Source organism: Papio anubis, chromosome 11, assembly GCF_008728515.1.
Source record: "Papio anubis isolate 15944 chromosome 11, Panubis1.0, whole genome shotgun sequence".
In the NCBI taxonomy this organism is placed as follows: domain Eukaryota; kingdom Metazoa; phylum Chordata; class Mammalia; order Primates; family Cercopithecidae; genus Papio; species Papio anubis.
Window position 1 is genome coordinate 22,275,914 of NC_044986.1, and position 24,776 is coordinate 22,300,689.

At 46.9% G+C, this 24,776-nt stretch overlaps 1 protein-coding gene across 1 annotated transcript; it reads right to left on the reverse strand.

Moving 5' to 3' along the window:
* Positions 1 to 6,633: 6,633 nt before the first annotated feature.
* On the reverse strand, positions 6,634 to 10,548 carry ADRA2A (adrenoceptor alpha 2A). Its single transcript, XM_003919460.5, has one exon. It carries the CDS (start codon positions 9,547 to 9,549, stop codon positions 8,152 to 8,154), a length of 1,398 nt encoding a protein of 465 aa, XP_003919509.1. The 5' UTR covers positions 9,550 to 10,548; the 3' UTR covers positions 6,634 to 8,151.
* Positions 10,549 to 24,776: the final 14,228 nt, after the last annotated feature.

The window sequence follows — 24,776 nt, forward strand, 5'->3', positions numbered from 1 at the left end:
TGGGGACATGATGTGCTTGTGCTCCACGGTCTCTCCTCAGATCTTCCCTGGCCTGTTGTGTCGATAGACGGTGATGTTCGGAAACGAGAAGCGAGTCAGACCAGGTCAGGTCCCGTGGCCCGTTAGGTCAACATACCACCACGACCGACCGAATTCACACTCCAGGAGATGTCTGCATTTGACCATGAATAGGAAGCTCTGAGCCAAGGAGAAGATGGAAATTCACAGAGGGTAGGGGCAGTGGTATACAGTATTTTGCAGGTAAGGGAAGCTCTAAAATCCCAATATCTGGGTCTGCACAGAGACTGGCGCTGCCACTGGGTGACCCTGAGGGAGTGAGGGTTCCTGGCCTTCCCTGTGGTGTCAGCACCCTAGTGAGGCTATTAACGCTCTGACTTACTGCTCCCAATACCCCTCCCCTAACAATCTCCACCCAGCAGCCAGAATGATTGTTCTGAACCAAAAAAAAAAAAAAAAATCTGATCATGTCCCTTCCCTGCCTAAAACACCTCTCATGGCTCCCCAAGCCCTCAAGATAAAACCTGTGGCTGCATGATCTGGACTGTCCTCCTCCAGCCTCGCCATTCTCACATCTCATGGTCCTATTAAAGTGGACTTCATAAGTTGCTTGAACATGCAATGCCCCCCACCCCTGGCACTCCCAGTCCCTTTGCTGGACCTATTCCTGCCCATCTCTCATCTCTCATCTGACTGCACACTTCTCCAGGCTCCCTCCCCAATGCCTTCACCTGGGCCCGCTTTCCCCATGGTGAGCCCACCCACCCTGGCACCTGCATCACTAGGCTTACCACTTGCTGGAGCCCACAAAAGAAGAAGCTTCCCCCACAAAAGAAGAAGCTTCCCCCACAAAAGAAGCTCTGCCCCGCACAAAAGAAGAAGTTCTCCCCCACAAAAGAAAAAGCTCTCCCGCAACAAAAGAAGAAGCTCTTCCCCTACAAAAGCAGCAGCCCTCTCCCCACAAAGGAAGCTCTCCCCCAACACAAGAGGAAGCTGTCCCCAATAACAGAAGAAGCTCTGTGAGGTAAAGATCCTCATTAGTTTGCTCCCCACTCTACCCCAACACCTAGTACAAATAGAGTAATGTTAGTAACATTAGCTTGGGGCGGCTCCAAAACAGAGTTGAATGAATAAACGAAGGAAGGACTCTATCATTCTTTCATTAAATGTCTCCGTGTCTCCTCTAGGGCTAGGGCATAAAAAACAATCCCTTAAGTGTGTCCAGGGAGCATGCTGAGAACAGAGCAGCAGACTCCCCAGTGGCCCCAGCCTCAGTGGCCATCACTACTGGGCAGCTCTGAGCTCTGTCTGAGCCACAGACATGGGACGGGGATTACCCAGAGAACTGTGGCCAAGAGCCAGCCACATGGGTCCCTGGGGATCTCTCTCTCTCTCTCTCACCTGACCAGGTGACAGGGAAGACAGAGAAGAGGATAGTGTGTGTGTGTGTGTGTGTGCGCGCGCGCGCGCACGCACATGCTCACACAGTCTGGCCACACATAATAACCCCACACACAGCCTTGCATCTGCATAGTCAGGGAGGAAGGAGGGCCTGTGCTTTTCTTCTACAGATGCCCAGTGACCCAAGCAGCTGGCCCTTGGACAAACTGCAGAAAGGCAGCTGGCCTCTCTCCAGCCTGTTCCCCAAAGTGCTGTTACTCTGCCTTTCTCAGGCTTTGGGTTCTACACTAGATGTTCTCTACTTGTACCTCTGGCTATAGTCTCTGCCCTTGTCCATGCTGAGCCCCGGAAGGCTGAGCCCTGTGAGCTGTCCCCTTACTCTTTCTTCTGTGCTGAGTTCTGCCTAAGGGCAGCCACCAGCAGATCAGGGTGTGGGAGTGAGAGTGGAGAATGTGCTGATACTTCCTGCTCTCTCCCTGTCTGGATACAGCTTAGCAATGGCTGCAGGGGTCCTCTGCCAGCAGTGCCTGCCAGACATCCTTCCCCAAAGTCCCAGTTCCAATAGCGTGGGTAGCACCTCGCCCCTTCTGAAGGTGCTGACAGCTTCCCACTGTGCATGTCCCAGGGCCCTTGTAAGTTTCTCTTAACCCTGCTTGTACCTTGCAAATAGTCCATTTTCAATTCCCCTTCTCTCATCCCTTCACAGGGTGCCATCTTGTTTTTCTCAGGTACAGATTTTAAAGAGGTCTCAAGTCCCTGCCCTTGAAAAACTTGGGGACAACATTAACAGCCTCTCACTCTTGCCTCCCATCCCCTCCAGAATTCTCTGTAGTCAGATAAACTGCCCCTTCCATGGAGAACAGGACAGCCTGGAGGCTACAGAATACGCCTGCCAGAGAAGCAGTGTTGCCTGCCCCAGAATGTGCGCGTTGCATCATCCCATCCTCCTCCTAGCTTGGCTTCATTGCCCTAGAAGGGGAGTGGCATTCCACCTCGGGGGAGCAGCCTCACAGGCAGGGAGGGGCCAACTGACATGACAACCAGTGAGACACACCACACTCCCCTTTAATTTCCTTTGTGACCTCTTCCCCTGGTGCATACATGTATACCCTCACATGTCAGGCCCAGGTGAGCAAAGTGGTCCTCAGTGTCCATTGGTGCCTGTTTACACACACACAGACACATATACACACACACCCATAGACACTCACATGTTACACACACATATACATAGGCTTAGCTTATGTTTGGAAAACACACCAAACCCTCACTTCTACCCCAGCCTCCATGAGGCCAATGGCCCTTAGTGCCAGCTGTCCCTACAGAGAGCACATGGGTTGGCCCTTCCCAGTGTGCCTCACCTATGGCCTGGACAGAAGGAGAGAGCAGACCCGCATTTCACAGAATTATAAAATGGATCAGCTGAAAAGCCCCATGAGATCCCTTAACCCAGTGTTACTCAACAAGTGTTCCAGCAAACATGATTCACTGAGATGCTCTGTTTAAAAAAAAAAAAAAAAAAAAAAAAGAAATTCCACAGTCCAGGGAGTTTGGGAATCAGCACACCATATCATCCTCTGTCAGACAATTGCAAACCACACAGGCACATCAAAGTCTCTGAGAGATCCTGAAGGAGAGGATTAAAGATACCTATTAAAGACTGCTTACCCCAGCATTTCACCAGATAGGTGGCAGACAGGGAAGAGATGATACAGAGGTGATAGACAGTAGAGACAGATAGAATGATAATGTCGATAGATAATGTAGATATTATAGATAGATTTTGTAGTTAAATTAACTGCACAGAACACACTTTTAAATAATATTAGACCAACCACTTGCATTTCATAAATGAAGAAGCAGGGACTCAGAGAGGGATTTGCTCAAGATCACATCACTGGTAAAAGACAAAACTGGGCCTAGAACCCAGGCCTCCTAATCCTCAATCTAGGCTGTTTCCAACAGGCCCTGTTCTCTTTTTTTGTATTTAACTAACTCTAAGCCCCAGGATTTCTGGTAATCAAATAGATCAATGTTATTTCCAAAACACATCCGAGTGTCAGTGATTTTGCTCCGTGACTTGACGTGGTCTCCCTCTCCGGCGTGCCCTTTGCTGAGGAAGGTGTCCCGTTCTGCACCCCGGACTCTCAGGCCCACTGTGAGGGGTGGCAGGGCCCAGGGCAGAGGCCCAAGGGCTAGCCTGGCACTGGGCTCTGGACCTGGGTACCTGGATCCTATTATGCTACTGAGTCAAGGAGGTAGACTTCCTTACAGGTGTCCCCAAATGGGGACAGGACCTTGTCATGCCATCCCCAAGGATAAGGTTGGATGAAAGCTGAGGCCTGACCTGGGCCCAGGTGCCACTGCTCAGGCCTGGCACTGGTCCCACAGGACTCAGCTGCTAGAACCACAGCTTCCTTCACGGGCTTCCTTCTCAAAGTGTGGGCATCCCAACTCCCACATTCTATGCTCTGAGCTCCCAGCCACAGCCACCTCTCCCCCACCGCTCACTCACAGTACGGATGCCCATTATCCTTGGTGGGCACATGGCATCCTCTCCCCTACTGCCACACTGTCGCTGTGTGTGGCTAATTAGTGATTTTCACAGGCACATCCTGGCTTCCCATGTAGCTCCAAAGCTTCCAGAGGGCAGAGGCGGGCCCTCATCTCACTCCACAGGGACAAGCGGTGAGTTTTGCACAGTGCATGCAGGGAAGGAAGAGAACTGCCTTGCAATGCCTAGGATGGTCCATGACACAAAGCAGGCACAGGGGTCCTCTGGGGTTGATTAGCCACTCACCACATCCCAAAACAAAATAGAATTCATATTGGGTGTATGTGGCATCAGACAGAGAGTCACAGGGAGGAGTGGGTTCAAGGGCTCCTGGAATGCTACGTAACCAACAGCTGTTCTAGGTCCCAGGTCCCTTGATCTGCCAGTACAAGGTAAGAGTTAAGGATTGATGATGATGCTTCTGGCTCTAAATCTCTGATTTGATTATAGGGTCCTAGACAGGGGAAAGCCTAAGCCATGTTTTCATCATTCTCTCCTCCAGCCTTTTAGCACAGAAGAAATTGAACAAAGCCTTGGGGAGGAGGAGATCGTGCTTGTGCCCAGGCTCAAACGAAGGCACTACCCTTCCCCCAACCCAGTGCACTTGCAGGAGTAAATCTAGCAAGACGCACTTCAGACCCAAAAGCCAATGGCTTTCGATATCCCAACCAAAGTTACATAAAACAGGAGATTCAGCCACGAAGACAGACCCTCTTGGCCCAGATACTCGGGAACAGATACGATGCACAGGAAAATGTGGGGGTTAGAGTCTTATCTCCTGCTCTTTAAGTCAAGATCCCTGCGGGAGCCATTTTGCCTCAATTTCCCTCCCCACCCCACACCTTGCCAGACTGTTGCTTGAGCCCTTTGTAAATGAATAAACAGTGATTCCTATTGTGAACTCAGAAACCCATCCATGACTGGGTTCCAGCCCTCTCTCCCCCACTTTCTGAAGCCTCCATCCACCTCTAAGGCTTCTCTGCTTCTGTAACGAGGAGGAAGGAGCATGACACCAGAGGCCCCTCCGTGTAGCACCACAGCCCATGCTTCTTCCCTCTCTGGGGGTGGAGGCAAGGCAAACACTTTCCTGGCAGACAGGACAGAGCTGAGAGTCAACAGCAAGCAGTGTTTGTATCTGCTCCTGTGGCTGGGACACACAGCCTGGGGCCTGGGGGCCTGCCAGGCAGGCTATTGTCTGGCACTGCTTGCCTTTGGGGCGATGGGTGCACTGGAGTGAGGAGGGAAAGGAGAGACTGGGGTGAGGGTGGGATGGGGAGCAGGCCACAGAACCAGACCAGGGAGCCAGCCTTGGCGCCACAGGCCAGGAGGCTGGTTTTTGAAGCCTCTGAGCCAGGGTCACTGGAGCCCAGCACCTGGCCACCCTCCTGTCTGCCGGCTCAGAGGATCCAGGTGACAGCAGGAATTCCTCACCCCCTCAGAGCCATGGTCTTCCCTCTCCCAGACCCCTCAGTGCCCAGATCATTTCTCAGGGCTCTCCACCCTCCCACTGCTGCATACACAGACACCCTTTCCTGCACCAGAGAAGCAAAGGAAGATGAGGAGATGCTGCATGTACGGCCCAGAGGGTGCAAAGGACCTGCTTCCGGGGGGGGCGTCCAAAGCTGATCCATACTTATTATAGGTGGCTGGGCTCACAAAAGCTGGCCTCCCCCAAAACCACAGCCTGATGCTTGGGTTTGCCCCTCAAACCCCCCTCCTCTATGAGTGGCTATTCATCAGCACTGCATCTGACTATATGCACAGGGCTACTACACATCTCTCAGCTGCTCCCTAACCCAGGCAGCCTGGAGCCAGAGCCCTGTCACCTAGCGCCATGGGATCCTGAGCAAATCGCTTCCTCTTGAATCTGCATTTGCCCTCTCATCTGTCAGATGAGGGGTTGGACTCCTGGATTGCTAAGGCCCCTTCCAGCTTCAAAGTGCCATAACCATAGTGTGAGGACCATAAGCCCTCCTAGACAGCAGAGCAGACTTTGCTATCACAGCAATGCAACAAGGAGGATGTGTGCCTTCTGGCCAGAGACAATTCAAACCACAAACCACCAACTAATACATGGTTCTATTCAGGTGTTTAGACCATACTTTGTGCATAACCACACTATGGAGTATATGTTACATGTCATATATTACCATGCTTTAAGGTGAGATATACATTTTGGATATATTCCACACTTGGTGCATATACCACACTTTGGAGTAGATACACACTTTGAGGTATATAGACACATTAGGTCATATAGACACTGGGGTATGTATACACCTTGTGTATATTACATACTTGGGATATATCTCACACCTGGTGTAGATAGCACACTGCATAGACACCTCTCCACTGGGAGTGTTCTGAGAAGGGCTAATGCCAAAACTCTGGAAAGGTTCTGGGGTTAAGTTCACAGGCCCTAGAACGAGATAAAGTTAGGTACAATGCATTTCCACCGCCTGTCAACCTTGAGCAAGTCACTTGCTCTGAGACTCAGTTTCTTCACCTGAAAAATGGGGATAGTAACAGAACTTACCTCATAGGGTTCTTGAGAAAGTAAACGAGGCAATGCCTACAACCAGTTCACCACAGTGTCTGGCATGTCAGAAACACTTAGGAAATGGTAGCTTTGTTATTGATCGAACGTTTAAAAACATTTATAATGTACATTTTTTATTTTTAAAAAATCCACAAAATCAGATGTTCCCAGAGCCTTAAAGCTTTTGAAAACTCAGGTAACAGACAAGAGGACCACTTCATTCATATTTATTTCACATTTGATCTGTAAACTTTTTTATTTAAAAAAAATCCACTGTCATTAGCAACATGTGCTGACATTAGTTTTTCTTTAGTGAAATAAGAGTGCAGGCCTTAAATTGTCTCTGTCTAAAACATGTAGAAACGCAGATGTAAACACAAGGTCTCCGCCCTCCTCCCCTGACTTTGGCAGTTCATCAATGACATGATCTCAACCAGAAAAGCAGGGAGTGGGGAAAGGACCACACTTTGATACCTAACAGCTCTTGGGGCAGGAACTGTACAGTTTGGCAGGCCCATTTGTCTTTTCAAACTGTTTACCTTGGGCAAATTGTATCAGGTTTGCTTCTTCCACATAATTTCCACTCCTTGGTGTCTAAAAACAGCAGCTAAAAGATTTTCCCATAGTCAGCACTTTAGGGGCAGGAGGGGCGCACGTACATACAAGATAGAAACATACATATTCTTCTTCAAGCAGTGGCCCTGCAGGGAGAGAGGGAACACTGGAAAGAGAGGTTTTAAAGTGAGTTACTGGGGCGAACAGTGCATCAGAGAATAATGGCTTTATACACAGGGCTGATGTGAGGCAGAAAGGTTCATTTACTTATGTCTTGATCCATCATCATAATATTTACATAGGAAAAGGCAATTATGCTGTTAGGCACAGGAAAAAAAAATGGACAGAAATCTTTTCCCCATCAGGAAATCTCAAAGCAGGTCCGTGTCAAAGGGGCAGTCACCAGTTGCTGGTGAAAAGGACGACACAGAGGGACATCATAACACCAGAAAGGGCTTGCATTGCAAATGGGGCTTGGCCTGAACCACACAGCTGTGTCTGCCTGGAAGGCATCTCTCCCAAGGCCAGGATTTCACCGTCAAAACCAAGGTCAAGAGATATGGGGTCCCCATGTGTACTATCAAAAATAGTGTATATTTACAGTGTGGAGGGGGTGGTGGGGAGGGCAGGCAGGGCTGCCCTGAGTGGGTTTTAAAAAAGAGAGAGAGAGAGCTGGGGATGGAAGGGGAATTAGCCAGGGCTAGGTAATCCTCTAGGTAACCATCCATTAACCTTTTGTGAGCCATGCCCTTGTAGTCCAGTGCTTGCTCTGAAGAGCTGTGAGGGCTATGGGAGGAAGGTGAAAATACCTTCAGGAAGCAATACTGATTGGGGTGGCCCACCAGGAAGATGGCTCCAGGTCAAGAGTGGCCAAACCAACAACTGGGGATGCGTGGGTCTGGCAGCAAGAACGCTTCCCTTGTAGGAGCAGCAGATGCCCGCCCGCAGGAGGCTGCAGAGCCACCCCAGAGGAGGAAACGCAGAGCAGACAGGGCCCGGGTTTCTGAGTGCCCTGGGGCTGAGCACTCCTCGGTGCCTTGCTGCCTGCAGTCGGCGTGAGTCTACGCGGGCGCCGGCGGAAACCTCACACGATCCGCTTCCTGTCCCCGCGGCAGAGGATCTTCTTGAAGGCGCGGCGGAAGTCGTGGTTGAAGATGGTGTAGATGACCGGGTTCAGCGAGCTGTTGCAGTAGCCGAACCAGAAAAAGAACTTGAAGAGCGTGCGCGGCACTGAGCACCCGACGGCTGTGAGCGTGTAGGTGAAGAAGAAGGGGAACCAGCACACCACGAACACTCCGATGACCACGGCCAGCACGAACGTGAAGCGCTTCTCGCGGTTCTGCCGCCCGCGCCAGCGCGACGCCTTGGCGGCCCCAGCGCGCTCCACCCCCGGCCCTGCCGCAGCCGTCCCGATCCCCGTCTCCCCCAGCCCGCGCCGGGGCAGGCTGTCCCCCGGCTTCACCTGGCTCGCCCGGGCCTTGCCCTTGCCCCGGAGGCCGCGCTCGGGTCTGCGGGGCCCGGGAGGCCGCTCGGCGTGGTCGGACGACGAGCTCTCCTCCAGGTCCAGCGCGTCGGCGTCGCGCGGCCCGGCCGGCGCGGGCTCGCCAGGGGCGCCGTTGAGCTGGGTGGGCAGCGGCTCGGCCTCCGCGCCCCCCGGGCCCGCGCCGCGCTCTGGGCCCAGACCGTTGGGCCTGCGCTCGGCGCCCCCCTGCGGCACGGCGGCGGCGTCCGGACCCCGGCGGCTAGGTGGCACGCGGGTGCGACGCTTGGCGATCTGGTAGATGCGCACGTAGACCAGGATCATGATGAGGCAGGGAGCGAAGAAGGAGCCGATGCACGACGAGATGACGTACCACTTCTGGTCGTTGATCTCGCAGCGCGGCTCGGCCGGCTGCGGGCCGCCGTGGCCGCGCTTCTTCTCGAAGGAGATGAGCGGCGGGAAGGAGATGACGGCCGAGATGACCCACACGGTGATGATGATGGCCTTGATGCGGCGAGGCGTGCGCTTCAGATTGTACTCGATGGCCTGTGTGATGGACCAGTAGCGGTCCAGGCTGATGGCGCACAGGTGCACGATGGACGACGTGCAGAAGAGCACGTCGAGCGCCAGGTAGATCTCGCACCAAGCCTTGCCAAAGTACCAGTAGCCCATGACCTCGTTGGCCAGCGAGAAAGGGATGACGAGCGTGGCCACCAGGATGTCGGCCGAGGCCAGAGACACCAGGAAGAGGTTTTGGGGCGCCTTGAGCGCGCGGCTCGTGAACACCGCGATGATGACGAGCACGTTGCCGAACACGGTGAGCAGCATGAGCAGGCCGGCCAGGCACACCAGCGTCAGCGTCACCTGCAGGGAGTAAGGGGTGGCCCGGGCGCCGCCCCCCGGCGCCTCGGTCCCGTTCCAGCTCGCATTGCCCGCGTCCGGCTGCAGGGAGCCCATGGGCGCAAAGCTGCCCTCGGCCAGCGGCTGCTCCTGGCGGAACATGAACGCGGGCGCCCGCTCGCCTGGGCCTGCTGCCAGCTGCCTTCCGGCCCGGCGCCCGTGGGTCCTCCTCTTCCTCCGGCGCCCCGCTCGCCTGGCTGCAGCTCACATAGGGAGGGGGCCGCAGGGAGGCCGGGCCCGAGCTGGGGGACCGCTAGCGGCCCATGGCCCGGGTCCCGCGAACTGCGCCTGGCTCGCGCTTCGGACGCTCTCGGTGGGCGCCTTCTCGCTCCAAGCTCCTAACACAGCCAAGTTTTATTTCGAAGCGGCGGGAGAGAGTAGGGAGAGCCGATGGGTAAAGAGATTTATTCTTCAAGAAGGGAGAACAAAAATCATCGGTGGCCTGATAACTTGGAAGGATGACAGGAAATTAAATATATATATGTACATATCGATATCTATATCTTGACTCTTGAGCCTGAGCGAAAGCAAGAGGTCTTACCGTGTGCGGGGCCCGCCCCCACCCCGGGAGGCAGCCGAGGGGTGCTGATGCGAGCTTGGGGTCCTATGTCTGTCTCCTTATATCCCCGAAGCGATTACCGACTCTCTGGCTTCCCCCAGACGCTGCGCTTCTGGCCGGGCCCGGCCCGGGGCTGGGGCGCGGACCCTGCCGCCTCTCGGAGCGCCGCGAGACTTCCAAAGTTGTGCGCCCTGCTGGGGCTGGGGCGCACTGTGCGGAGCTCGGGGGCGGCGGCGGCGGCGGGGTGAGGAGTGTGGGCACCGCATGAAGGCACCCCCGTCCTCAGGCGGGCCGGGGTAGGTGAACGATCAGCTCTGCAGGAGCCGCGACGGAGGCAGGGTGTCTCCTGGGCGTCCGCCAGGTGGGCGCCGAGCGCGACTGGATGGGCCGGGGTCCGACGACAGCGCGAGTTGGGCTTGGAGCACAAGGCTGGGGGAAGAAGGCGCTGGAGCTGCCGGGCGGCGGCACGCCGGCTGCTGGGCGTCTGCACGGAGCCGGAGCTGCTGCTGCTCCGCGGCGCTCACGGTGGACTCGTTTTATAGCCCCAGGATCAAGCCGGCGTTGCTGAGCAGCCAGCGTCAGCCCCCACGTGGGAAGCCGACCCTCCCCCGCCCCTCGCACCACCCCTCCGCCAGTCTAGCGCCGGCGCCCAGCGCTGGACCTCGGGGAGAGTTGCCCTCAGGCGGGACCAGCCCTTTGGAGAGGCGCGTACCTTGAGCGAGAGGCTTAAAGAGGGAGCCCGGTAGTTGGGGGGGGCGGGGGAGCGGCCCCTGCTGGGAGTTGGCCATGCAGCTCCGGGCCGACGGAGCAGAACGCGACGGGCACCCGTGAGTGCCCCCAAGGAGCTGGATCTTGGAAGAAAAGGGAAGAAAAAGTGGAGGGGAATCCCTGCCCAAATCGAGGGAAGTAACCTCCGGTGTGGGTTACATCTGGAGCAGCCCAGCTCCGGGCCAGAGCCGACCTGGTCCGCAGGTGCTCCTGGCGGCTGGGGAGAAAGGGGTGCTGGAGAGGGAGGAAGGCGCGGGTTCGGATGGAACCCCTGGGCGGAATGGACAGCACCTATGGGGAAGTGGCACAGGCCAGACTTCGGACCTTGGCTTAGGGAAGAAGCGGCTACGTGTCCTCCCAGCCACGAAGCTGTCTGCGGGACACGCGCGACCGGGGGTCTGGACCGCGCTCCCTTAGACAGAGGTGGGGAGGGGTCCAGGAGCCGAACGCCAGGGCAAAGCGAGGACGCACTGACACCTGCTGGCCGCTCGTGGTCACGGCTGAGAAGCGACCCGCTGACGCCAGGCGCCTCCTCCCATCTCTTAGGTCTTCTGCCTACAGAGCCTTCTCCTATCTCAGAACAAATTGGTTTCTGAGCTCAGGAAAGGAGAACCCAGATTTTGAATTGCACCCTGTCGTGTTGCAGAAATCTTCCTAAAGCAGGTACTCGTGTGTCTACCTCTGGCGGGAGTGGGGGTTTGTCTAATAAAGTCACATCAGGAAGGGCTCAGCAGGCACCGCCGGCCAGAACGGGCATCCCACCCTGGACCTGCACAGCCCACCCTTCCTGCAGATCCGAGAGAGGCCAGGATCCTGCCTCCTTGGTTGCCCCGCTCTGGCCTACTGGGAACCCTTATGTTTTTGTTGAGGACCGAAAGCTAAACTCCACCCCCCGCATCCCACCCCCATTCAGATGTCCACACACCATCCTTCAGTAAGGGGAGGAGGGAGTAGCCAAGGAAGGGAGAATATTTTCCATGTTCTCTCTGATAAGAATAGCGGGGGGGGGGGGGGGAGGGGAAGGTGGGCGGCGAATGGCAAGATTTTCCGTGCGTGCTAGCTGTCCCAGGATAGATTTTAACGGTCACTAGAGCACTAGTTTGCACCCTGCTAGCTGCACTTTTCAGATGAGCAGCAGTTTAACGGGTAAAGCCCAGGAGGGTAGGAAATTTCAGCAGGAGAGAGATTAAACTTAGAGGAACGTCGTCTTATTTAAGGAACCACTAAACCAAAATGCCTTATGTAGTCACCTAAGCTGGAATTCCAAGGATGGAACAGGCTGCCTCTCTGTGCAGCCAGCTGCAGGCTTAGGTCTGGCTGGGGGCTGAGTGCTAAATTAAGGGCCCTGAGAATCACCTTCATTCCCAGCTGATGTCTGCAGCCTGCACCAGTGATACAGTTATTGATGCTGCTGCTGTTCATGTAGTTAGTCTCAAAATCTGTACTTTCCAAAGTGTTTCACAGAAGTCTCATTTGACTTCAGTACCTTTGTCTGCCAATCTTTGCCCTAATGGTATAAACTCCCTTTCCAGTCTTAGTTCTGAGAACCCCTTCTAATCTCCCTTTCGGGACAATCTAAAGGAAGCTGAGGAGTTGGAGAATGTCTTCACTATGTTGAGTCACTCATTTTCCATCTTCTACTAAAGTCTCTGCTCTGAGGCTCTTGGCAGGGGCTGTGGACATCACCATTAGGCTCAGATGGAAACATGGCTACACTCATGCTAAGAGACAAAAATCAGAGCCCATGGCAATCTGGGGTTTGCTGTGTTGCTGTTTGCAGATCTTGGGGACTGAGTCTTGGGAGACCATCACTTACCATCTCCACCCCTGCTTCCATTCATTCACCCCATGCTTCACCAAAGTTGGTGAAGTTGGTGACTATGATGGCTAGCATTTTATTCCAAAGTCAGGATTTCTTAATAGTTGAGGTAGCTTAACTAATTCAAGGATATAAGTGTAGGATTCTCTCATTCTCTTTTTTCCCAAAAGGAATATGTAAGTAGAAGAAGATAAATTTGTAACTATCAGCTAGGTAATTTACCAATAAAAGAAAGCTTCTTAAGATAAATCATCTGTCCTCGAGTTATATCTGAAATTAAAGTGTCAGGCAATACCAAAATTTGTCTTGATTTCCATATCTTTGATGGCTACTTCATCTAACAGAAGCGAGGGAGCTGGCTGGGAGAGAATATTAATTGCTTACTTTTTGAAAAGAAGAGTTGACTAAGAAAAAGAAAACATGACTCTGTTAGCCTGGACTCCTAGGCTGTGAAAAAATCCTCACAAATAGAAGCAATTTGGTCACACACACACACACACACACACACATAAACACAGGCCCGCCCCTCCACCCCCACCCCCTCCCCTGCCCGCCCCGGACACAGCCTGTACTTAAACACACACTCGCTAGTCTGAACATGATGAACAGGTGGGGAACACAATGTTCCCACTACTACCCATGCCGTGTGCACAGCTGGAACCAAATGCTGCAGTAAGCTACAAACATCTGTCAATTCACTGTATTGCTGACAAGGGGGAAAGGGAGAGTCAATAGGGAAAACTCTGTTGCTTCCTCTAAGCTATTGCTTAATTCCTCCACCTCTTTGTACCTGTGCTAAAGCCCTTGGGAATCCCATAGTTATTGAAGGTTAATGGAAGCCAAAAGAAAAGCATCAACTCCAGGAGTGCTGTAAGGAGCTGGCTTATTCACCACCTGCCATGTTCATCATTGACTGCTGGATCAGTCTTGCTGTACTCACAGAAACAAGCGATGAGTCCTGCCATCACCTTTCTCTCTTTCTAACGTGCTAACCCATCCTGCCCCAGCTTGGAAAATTAAGCCAGGTGTTTTCTATCTCTGCAAGGGCCTCTGGCCAATACCAAAAAGACAGTAGTTGGTACTAGGATCAACTCCACCTTGAGGATGCCAAGAAAGATTGGGCTCCCAGCTGGCTCTTCGCTGGTGTGCCACCCTGCAGGGTATATTTGTGTTGCCACTACAATGTGACTTTTGAGAGCTTGTGTGTACACACACAGTTTAACATCACCTACCACAGTCTTCCAAGTCAGCCCTCACAAAGCAGCGACCTTTCCCACCACATCCAGGTGAATTATCTTGTGTGCTTTGTCCAGAAGCATGAGGAAAAGCAAACCTTGAAACAGTTATGGTGAGCAATGCTTACTTGTTCTCAGGTATAACAGGTGAGCTAGAGCCACTGCGTATAAAGGAGATATTTGTCACCAACATTAATAACTCTTAAGCTAATATTCCATTAATCTAATTAGGTAAGGTAAATCACCTTTCATATTTACTCAAAGAAACCATGGAGACGCCACGCCTGAAACATACACACGCAGGCACACACACACACATGCACACACACACATATTTTAGAGATGGTCTGGCTCTCACTGCTCCCTGGAAATAATCTTTTTTTCCCCATTCTTCCTAGTTGATAACACCAAGCGCAAACTCTTCCTTGGTAAAAAGACCACTGCCTGATAGTTTCTGAGAGACATTCGAGTGAAGGCGTTAAGAATTTAGGCTTTAGAGTAAGAGAAACCTGGGTTCTGGCACTGCTTCTGCCATTTCATAACTATATTTACGTAACTTCTCTAGACTTCAGTTTCCTTATATGGAAAAAGGGGAAAATAGTTTCACACACCTCATGCATACCCTCACAGATTAAATGTGTGAATACATGAAAAATATAGAAGACAGTGTTGGGTTTAACAGGTGCTCAGACCAGCCTGGCCAACATGGTGAAACCCTGTCTCTACTAAAAATACAAAAATTAGCTGGGCGAGGTGGCGTACTCCTGTAATCCCAGCTACTCGAAAGGCTGAGGCAGGAGGATCACTTGAACCTGGGAGACAAAGGTTGCAGTGAGCTGAGATTGCACCACTGCACTCCAGCCTGGGCAACAGAGCGAGACTCTGTCTCAAAAAAATAAAAAAAGAAATTTTTTTTTTTAATTTAGCGAAAGAGAAGGGAGTTGGAATCTCAAAACTGATGGAACCTTAAATAGGATAAAGAGGCAAATAGTTTTTTAGGGTGATTTCTTTTGCAATTTGAGCCAACTCAAACTGCCTAAAATAGAACAGAAAATGGACTGATTCAACATAAATGAAATTTATTTTAACCTGAGGCAGAGCTGGCTCTGGGCAAGATGGATGCAGTGACTCAGTACTGTCTCTAAGAAGCTGATAACTTTGTGGAGAAAGGAAAGAGGATTAAGCAAATAGAGAGTAATAAATGTAAGGAATCATGCAATCCTCCCCACCAAAAAAAAAAAAAAAAAAAAATCATATGGGAAAGAAGCTGCCTTGGTTTCTCCCAGCACTCCAAATTCCAAATGTTGTTGCTAGGAAGCTGAGATGAACCTGTTGCTTCTTGTTCTTGGATTCCATGAGATTTCAGAGACCTTACAACTACTTCCCATTTTACTTCAGCCTCTTGGAGTTGTTTTCTATTTGTGCAACCAGAATACTTGACCAGAATGAATGCTAGAGCTTTAACTTCATAAAAATAATTTCATCTTCAATAAACCAGATTCCATGCTAGACAATGATCATATAATCATCAAAACATAACTTCCAATAACTTCGATACACTGCAAAGTATTTGAAAGGAATCTTTTCTGTTAGCGTTACAGATATTCAAAAAAAATTAAATAACAGCTTTTTTTTTAAGCACCAAATATTTTCAGTTGATGACGGCACTGTAAGTTCATACTTCTCTTTGCTTAGAGATGGAGTCTTGCTATGTGGCCCAGGCTGGCCTCAAACTCCTGGGCTCAAGCAGTCCACCCAGGTAGCTGGGTCTACAGGCCTATACCACTGTGCGTGGCTTAAACTCAAGACTTTGAAGCACCGCTTTGTGCAATCATGTAGAAATGAAAGATAAACAAAAGAAATTTTAAAAGATAGACCCACTCCCGATGCCAAGCAATATAGCAAGTCTATTACAGCCTCTCTGTCCCACTAAACAGCACAACTAAAACATCTGGAAAATTCAAAAAGCAGCTATCTGAAAAGCAGACAGTAGCAGGCAGAGTGGGAAGGGAAAACAAAAATTGAGGAAGGAAGCCTCATGAGAGAGTTCCCTGTTGATTTTTTTCCTCTTTTGTCTCTCACATTTGATCCACGGAAGGCCTCTGTTGTAGAACTGAGCAGCCCAGCTGGTATGAGCAACTCAGAGGGTGAAGCTCCCTCTTTTGACAGAGAATGGTGGAGAGGTACACTGCGAGCTAGGAAATATGGAGAAACTCTCTGAACAACGTTTTTTCTTATTTGTCTTGTTTTTACTCTCCTCACCCTGCCACTAGAGTGGCCCCAAATAGGGAAATGTGCAGTAGCCATATAGGCAGCTACAACTTTGAGGAGGAAAAAACAAAGGTCTTTTCTGGCAGTAGGAACAGGGAAAGGAAGACCCTATGCTCTGAAGGGCAGAGCTGGGGAGGGATGTCAGGACACTTACTGTCTTTTTTTTTTTTTTTTTTGCTCTTTTACCTTACCGCTCTGCCCAGGGACTGAATTGGTCATGCAGAACTGGGTGGCAGGATCATGAGAAACTAAAACTCTAAAAGAAAACCTATCCTTCTGTCCAGAGGAATGGGACAATGGGTCCCTGGGAGACCAAGAGTGCATAGGGGAACCCAAAGGAAAAGAGCTGGAGAAGGGAATCTTCTAAGCCTTGTGTCTGATCAGGTGTAAGTCCCAGGCCCACCTGTGACCTGTGCATGCGTGAGACCAATGGCAGGCAGGATAGCCAACATTCATACCCCCAACATCCAAACACTGGTTACAGAAGAGATGAGACCTGTGATTTGAAGCGAACTACTAGGTTGATTTCCTGTGAACATAAACCAAACAGATTTTCGCAGGACCAAGAGTAATACTCATAAAGTCCAAGACAGAATCCAAAATTGCTCAAAATACAAAGATCCAGTTAAATGCTGGGAAGGGGGAAACGATGAACAGATGTTTAACCTGAGATGTTAGAATTAATTATCTGACAGAGTTTAAAGCAACTATTATAACCAGGTTGCAAGAGGTAAAGGTAAGTATGCATTAAGTAAATTAAAAGATAGAAGTTCTCATCAGAGAAATAGACATGCTAAAGAAGAACTGAATGCCAAATCTTAAAACTAAAAAATTCGTTCAAAAAATTAAATCTCACTGAAAAGGCTCTGTATGGGTTTCCTAGGGATGCTGTAACAAATTACCACAAACTGAGTGGCTTAAAATAATAGACACATATTCTCCCACAGTCTTGTAGGTTAGAAGTCTGAAATCAAGGTATCAGTGGGGTCACATGCCCTTCAAAAGTTCTAAGGCAGAATTCTTCCTTCCCTCTTCCAGCTCCTTGTGGCTTCTTGCATTCCTTGGCTTGTAGCAGCATCAGTCCAATCTCTGTCTCCATCTTCACATGGCCTTCTTCCTTCTATGCTTTTCCTATGCAAATCTCCCTCTTCTTTCCTTATAAAGACAAAAAGTCACCGGATGTAGAACCCACCCTAAATCCAGGATGATTTTATCTTGAGATCCTTAACTAATTACATCTGCAAAGATCCTATTTCCAAATAAGGTCATATTCTAAGGCTCTGGTTCAATGTGAGTTTGTGGGGAACACTGTGCAACCCATTACAGGCTCAGTAGCAAAAACAGAGAAGACAGAGGAAAAATTCCATGAACCTGAAGATAAATCAATAGAAACACTAAAGGAAGTTGCTCAGTCTGAAGGGAAAAATACGAGGGAAGCTTGAGACCTCAGGAATGAGGGAATAACAACAGAAACGGGAAATATTTGGCTAAGGTTGGCTAAGGTTGCCGTAACAAAGTACCACACACTGGGTGACTTAAGCAACAGAAAATTTTTGTCTCATCATTCTGGAGGCTGGAAGTCTAAGATCAAGGTATCAGCAGAGATGCATCCCCTCGATCTCTGCCTTCGTCTTCACATGGCGTTCTCCGTGTGCTTGTATCTTTGTGCCCAAATTTTTCCTATTTCATATGGGGCAGAGGCCTCCCTAAATACCTCATTTTAACTTGATTACCTCTATAAAGACCTTATCCCCAAATAAGCACATTCTGAGGTACTGGGGGTTAGGACTCAATATCTATTTTTTGAAGGGCAAAACTCAACCAACACTTGGGTATCTATAACGAGGGTAAATATATTTTTTCCTTATGGGTTATTTAAAATATGATTGATTTTAAGATCAAAATTACTACATCTGGTAGGGCTTTCAATGCACACAGATGTAACATATATGACAATTATAACATTAACAGTGTAAAGCAATTTATATAGTTATAAGTCGTCTACATTTTAATTTTTCCAGCTTCATTGAGGTGTACGTGACAAATAAAAATTGTAAATACCTAAAGTGTACAATATGATTTTGATATACATATACATTGTGAAATAAGAATGACAATCAAGCCAATCAACATATCTATCAACTCACAGTTACAATTTTTTTGTGTAGTGAGAACACTTAAGATCAACTATCTCAGTAAATTTCAAGTATACAGTATTAGCTATAGTCATCATACTGTACATTAGATACCCAGAAATTATTCATTCTGAATAACTGAATCTTTGTACCCTTTGACTAACATCTCCCCAGTTCCCTACTCCCCAGGTCCTGGCAACTACAGTTCTTCATTTATACTTTTTTAAAATTGACACATAGTAATTGTACCCATATATGGGGTACATAATGATGTTTCCATACATATGATGTATACAGATCAGATCAGGGTAATCATCATATCCATCATCTCAAACATTTATCATTTCTTTGTGTTGGGGACATTCAATATCCTCCTTCTAGCTATTTGAAACTATGTACTGTTGTTAACTACAGTCATCCTACAATGGTATAGAATATAGAACACTAGAAGTTATTCCTCCTATCTAGTTGTAATTTTGTATCCTTTAACAAATCTCTCTCTACCTCTTTATTTCCCCTATCTTTCCCAACCTCTAGTATCTTCTGCTCTACATTTTACTTCTATGAAATCACCTTTTGTGTGTGTGTGTGACATGGAGTCTCTGTCACCCAAGCTGGAGTGCAATGGTGTGGTCTTTGCTTACTGCAATCTCTGCCTCCCAGGTTCAAGCAATTCTCCCACATCAGTCTCCCAAGTAGCTGGGACTACAGGCGTGTGCCACGACACTTGGCTAATTTTTGTATCTTTATTAGAGACAGGGTTTCATCATGTTGGCCAGGCTGGTCTTAAATTCCTGACCTGGTGATCTGCCCACCTCGGCCTCCCAAAGTGCTGGCATTACAGGCATGAGCCACCGCATCCAGCTAAGATCAACTTTTTTTAGCTACCACCTATGAATGAAAACACGCTGTGTTCACTTTCTTTTCCTGGCTTATTTCACTTAACATAATGTCCTTCAGCTCCATGCCTGTTGCTGCAAATGACAAGATTTCATTCTTTTTTATAGCTGAATAGTATTTCATTGTGTATATATACCACATTTTCTATCTCCATTCATCTGTTGTTAGACATCTAGGTTGATTCTATATCTTGGCTATTGTGAATAGTGCTGCAATAAACATGGGGGTGCAGACATCTCTTCAATATACTGATTTCCTTTCCTTTGGATAAATGCCCAGTAGTGGAATTGCTGAATCATACGGTAGTTCTATTTGCAGTTTTTCGAGGAACCTTCATACTGTTTTCCATAATGGCTAGACGAGTTTACATTCCCATCAAGAGTGTCCCTCTCTCTGCATTCTCACCAGCATGTGTTATTTTTTGTCTTTTTGATAACAGCCATCCTAACAGGGGTAAGATGACAATTCATTGTGATTTTCATTTGCATTTCCCTGATGATTAGTGATGTTGAGCATTTTTTAATATTTCTCTGTTGGCCATATATATGCCTTCTTTTTAGAAATGACTGTTGAGATTACTTGCCCATTTTTTCATCAAATAAATGGTAAGATTGTTTATTTTTATTTATTTATTTATTTTTTGGCTATTGAGATGTTTGAGTTCCTTGTATATTCTGGGTATTAATTCCAAGTCAGAAGAATAGTTTACTAATATTTTCTCTCATTCCATAGGCTGCTTTTTCACTCTGTTGATTGTTTTCCTTTGCTATGCAGAAGCTTTTTAGTTCAATATAATCCCCATTTGTTTATTTTTTGTTTTGTTGCCTGTGCTTTTGAAGTCTTGTTCATAACATATTTTCCAACACCAATGTCCTGAAGCATTTCCCCTGTTTTCTCCCAGTACTTTTATAGTTCCAGCTCTTACATTTCGGTCTTTGATCCATTTTGAGTTGATTTTTACATAGTGTAATAGCTCGGGGATATGGATGTTTAGTTTTCCCAGCACCATTTATTGAAGAGACTGTCCTTTCTCCAATGTCAAAAATCAGTTGACTGTAGGTATATGAATTAATTTCTGGGTTTTCTATTTCATGCATGGTCTTTTTCTGTTCTTACGCCAGTTCAATGCTATTTTGGTTACTACAGGTTTGTAGTATATTTTGAAGTGTGATGCCTCCAACTTTTCTTTTTTCCTCAGGATTGCTTTGGCTATTCCAGGTCTTTTGTGGTTCCATACAAATTTTAGGAATTTTTTCCCACTTCTGTGAAGAATGTCATTGGTATTTTTATAGAAATTGTATTGACTATTCAATACAATACATTGTATTGAATGTAGTATGTTCATTTTAACAATATTAATTCTTCTGACCTATGGGCATGGGGTGTCCTTTCATTTGTTTGTATCTTCTATTTCTTTCATCTGTGCTTTGTAGCTTTCCTTTTGAAGATCTTTCCCCTCGATTAAATTTATTTGGTATTTATTGTAAATGTGATTGCATTCTTGATTTCTCTTTCAGCTAGTTCATTGTTTATGTACAGAAACACTACTGATTTTTGTATATTGATTTTGTATCTGCAACTTAACTCAATTTGTTTATTGGTTCTAAGAGCTTTTTTTTGTAGATTCTTTAGGTTTTTTCTACATGTAAGATTATGTTGTCTGCAAACAGGAACTATTTTGCTTTCTCCTTTCCAATTTGGATGCCCTTTATTTCCATCTCTTGCCTAATTTGCTCTGACTAGGATTTTCAGTACTATGTTGAATAAGAGTAGTGAGAATGGGTGTTCTTGTCTTGTTCCAGTTGTTAGAGGAGAAGCTTTCAGCCTTTCCTGTTCAGTATAGAGTTTATCATATTGGCCCTTTATTATGTTGAGGTACTTTTTTCTATATCAAATTTATTGAGAGTTTTTAATCATGAAAAGATGTTGAATTTTATCAAATGCTTTTTCTGCATCCATTGAGATGATCATATATAGTTTTTGTCCTTCATTCTACTGATGCAATATGTGATGTTTATTGATCTGTACATGTTGGGAAATCTGTGTACTCCTGGATACTTCCCAGGAATGCACAGATGATTAATCATGATATATCATGATCACTTCATCATAATGTATTATCTTTTTTATGCGTTGTTGGATTGGTTTGCTAGTATTTTGTTGAGGATCTTTGCATCCATGTTCATCATTGACCTGTAGTTTTATTTATTTATTTATTATTTTGGGGGGATGGAGTCTCACGCTGTCACCCAGGCTGGATTGCAGGAGTGTGATCTCTGCTCACTGCAACTTCTACCTCTGGGTTCAAGTGATCCTCCTGCTTCAGCCTCCCAAGTAGCTGGGATTACAAGTGTGCACACCACACCCAGCTAATTTTTGTATTTTTAATGGAGATGGGGTTTCACCATGTTGGCCAGGCTGGTCTTGAACTCCTAACCTCAAATGATCCACCTGCCTCAGCCTACCAAAGTTTTGGGATTACAGGTGTTAGCCACCACATCCAGCCTAGTTTTCTTTATTTGTTATGTTCTTGTCTAGTTTTGGTATCAGGGTTATGCAGGCTTAGCAAGAACTCCCTCTGTTTCAATTTTTTGGAAGAATTTGAGAAAAATTGTTCTCTAAAGGTTTGGTAGAAGTCAGCAGTAAATCCAATGCAGTCCTGGACTTTTTAGGGGGGACACTTTGTATTAGTGAGTCAATATCATTACTTATTATTGGTATGTTCAAGTTTCCTACTTCTTCTTGGTTCAATGTTGGTAAGCTGTGTGTGTCCAGGAATTTATTCATTTCCTCTAGGCTTTTGAATTTATTGTTATATAGTTGTTTGTAGTAGCCTCTACTGATCCTTTGTATTTGTGTTGTCTGTTGTGACATCTCCTTTTTCATCTCTAGTTTTATTTATTTGGATCTTCTCTCTGTTTTTCTTAGTCTAGCTAATGATTTCTTCATTTATTTCACTGATCTTTTGTATTGTTTTTCTAGACCCAATTTTATTTACTTCTGCTCAAATCTTTTTTATTCTTTTTTTCTTCTAATTTTGGGGTAGGCTTGTTGTAGCTTTTCTAGTTTTTGAGATTCATCATTAGGTTGTTTATTTGAAATTATTCTTATTTTTTGGTGTAGATATTTATTGCTGTATACTTGCCTCTTAATACTGCCTTTGCTGTGTCCTTTTGGTTTTGGTATGTTGTGTTTATATTTTCATTTGTTTAAAGGAATTTTTCAATTTCCTTCTTAATTTCTTCTTTTACCCACTAGTTGTTCAGGATCATGTTATTTAATTTCCATATGTTCATATAGTTTCTAATGTTTCTCTTATAACATTGTGATCAGATAAGATAGTTGATATGATTTCAGTGTTTTCTAATTTGCTTAGACTTCTTTTGTATCCTAACATATGATCAATCCCAGAGAATGTTCCACATGCTGAAGAAAAGAATGTGTATCCTGCAGCTGTTGGGTGAAATGTTCTATAAATGTCTGTTAGCTCTATTTGGTCTATGGTATAATTTAAATTTGATGTTTCTTTACTGGCTTTCTGTCTAGATGATCTGTACAATGCTGAGAGTGGGGTGTTGAATTCCTCAGCTATCATCGTATTGGGGTCTATCTCTCCCTTTAAATCAAATATTTGCTTTATGTATCTGGGTGCTCTCTTATTGGGTGTATACATATTTACAATTGTATTTTCTTGTGGAATTGACCCCATTATTATTATATAATGTCCTTGTCTCTTTTTACAGCTTTTGACTTGAAATCTGTTTTGTCTGATATAAGTATAGCTAATCCTGCTCAATTTTGGTTTTTGTTTGTGAAGAATATCTTTTCACATTTCTTCACTTTCAGTCTTTACATTAAGGTGAGTTCCTTATAAGCAACATATAGTTTGTCTTTACATTAAGGTGAGTTCCTTGTAAGCAACATATAGTTATGTCTTTTTAAAAATGGTAAGCATTCATCCTATTTGTATATTTTAAATGGGAGATTTAATCCATTTACATTCAATGTTACTACTGATAGGTGAGAACTTACTCCTGTTGTTTTATTTTATTTTATTTTACTTTATTTTATTTTATTTTAGACACTGATTCTCTCTTTGTCACCCAGGTTAGAGTGCAGTGGTACAATCTTGGCTCATTGCAACCTCCAACTCCCAGGTTCAAGAGATTCTCCTGCCTCGGTCTCCTGAGTAGCTAGGATTACAGGCATGTGCCACCACACCTGGCTAATTTATGTATTTTTTAAGAGAGACATGGTTTCACTATGTTGGCCAGGCTGCTCCCGAACTCCCTGGCCTCAAATGATCCACCTGCCTTGACCTCCCAAAGTGCTGGGATTACAGGCATAAGTCACCATGCCTGGCCCTGTCATTTATTGATTGTTTTCTGGTTGTTTTGTATATTCTTTTTTCCCTACTTCCTCTTTTATTGTTTATTTTTGTGGTTGGGTGATATCCATAGTAATAAGGTTTACTTCCTTTCTCTTTCTCCTTTTTGTGCTGGCTCTACCAGTGAGTTTTATACTTTCCCATGTTTTCATGATGGTGGTTATAGTCTTTTCACTTTCAGGTGCAAGTATGCTTTGAGTATGTCTTGTAAGGCTGATCTACTGGTGATGAATTTTCTTAGTTTTTGCTTCTCTGTGGAAAATTTTATTTCTCCTTCATGCCCGAAAGGTAGCTTTGCTGGGCATAATATTCTTGGTTGTTAGTTTCATTTTGAATATATCATTCAATTCTCTCTTGACCTGTAAGGTTCTGCTGAGAAATCTGCTGTTAGTCCAATGTGGATTCTCTTATATATGACTTGATGCTTTTATCTTGCTGTCTTTAGAATTCTTTTCTTTGACTTTTGATAGTTTGACTATAATGTGCCTCAGAGAGGACCTATTCAGGTTGAATGTATTTGGGGTTCTTTGAGCTTCCTGGACCTGGATGTTCATCTCTCTCCCAAGTTTTCAGTCCTTCTTCCATAGGATGCCACTGATAGGCATGACCCTTCCATGGGATGCCTGATAGCCTTGGACCAAAATCTCAAACCTCAGAAATAGCCCCATGGGCCACCCACTCAGCAGACACACCCACAAGCCAGCTGAGAAGCCATATCACCATATCCTGAGCCTGAGAAACAGCCCTCATGGGCTGTCCCAGCAGACACACCCCACAAGTTGAGCAGCAGTGTGCCTGCATCCTGGGCCTGAGAAACAGCTCCATGGGCCACTCCTGGCAGGCATGCCCCAGGCTGACTGAACAACCATGTGCCTGTGCTCCTGGCCAGAGTATCAGCCCCAATCTCAGCAAGCCAAATCCCAAGTTGGCCAGTGCACCATGTGCACACACACACATACACATTCTCCCAATGTGAGAAACAACCCAGCAACCCACTCTGGCACTACCCCCACAAATTCTCAGCCTAGGCCACTGAGACATTTATAAGTATCAGTAGTGTGTATTACAGATTAAGAAACTACATGGAGACTACACTATTGCATCCACCTAGAAGTAAGGCCAACACATCCCAACCAAACCAACACTCTGTGACCCATTCATATGAATAAGTATTTCCCTTCAAAACCTACTCCATAAAATGGGAAGAAGTGACTCTTCTATCAGATGTATAGAAATCAATGTAGGAACAGACACA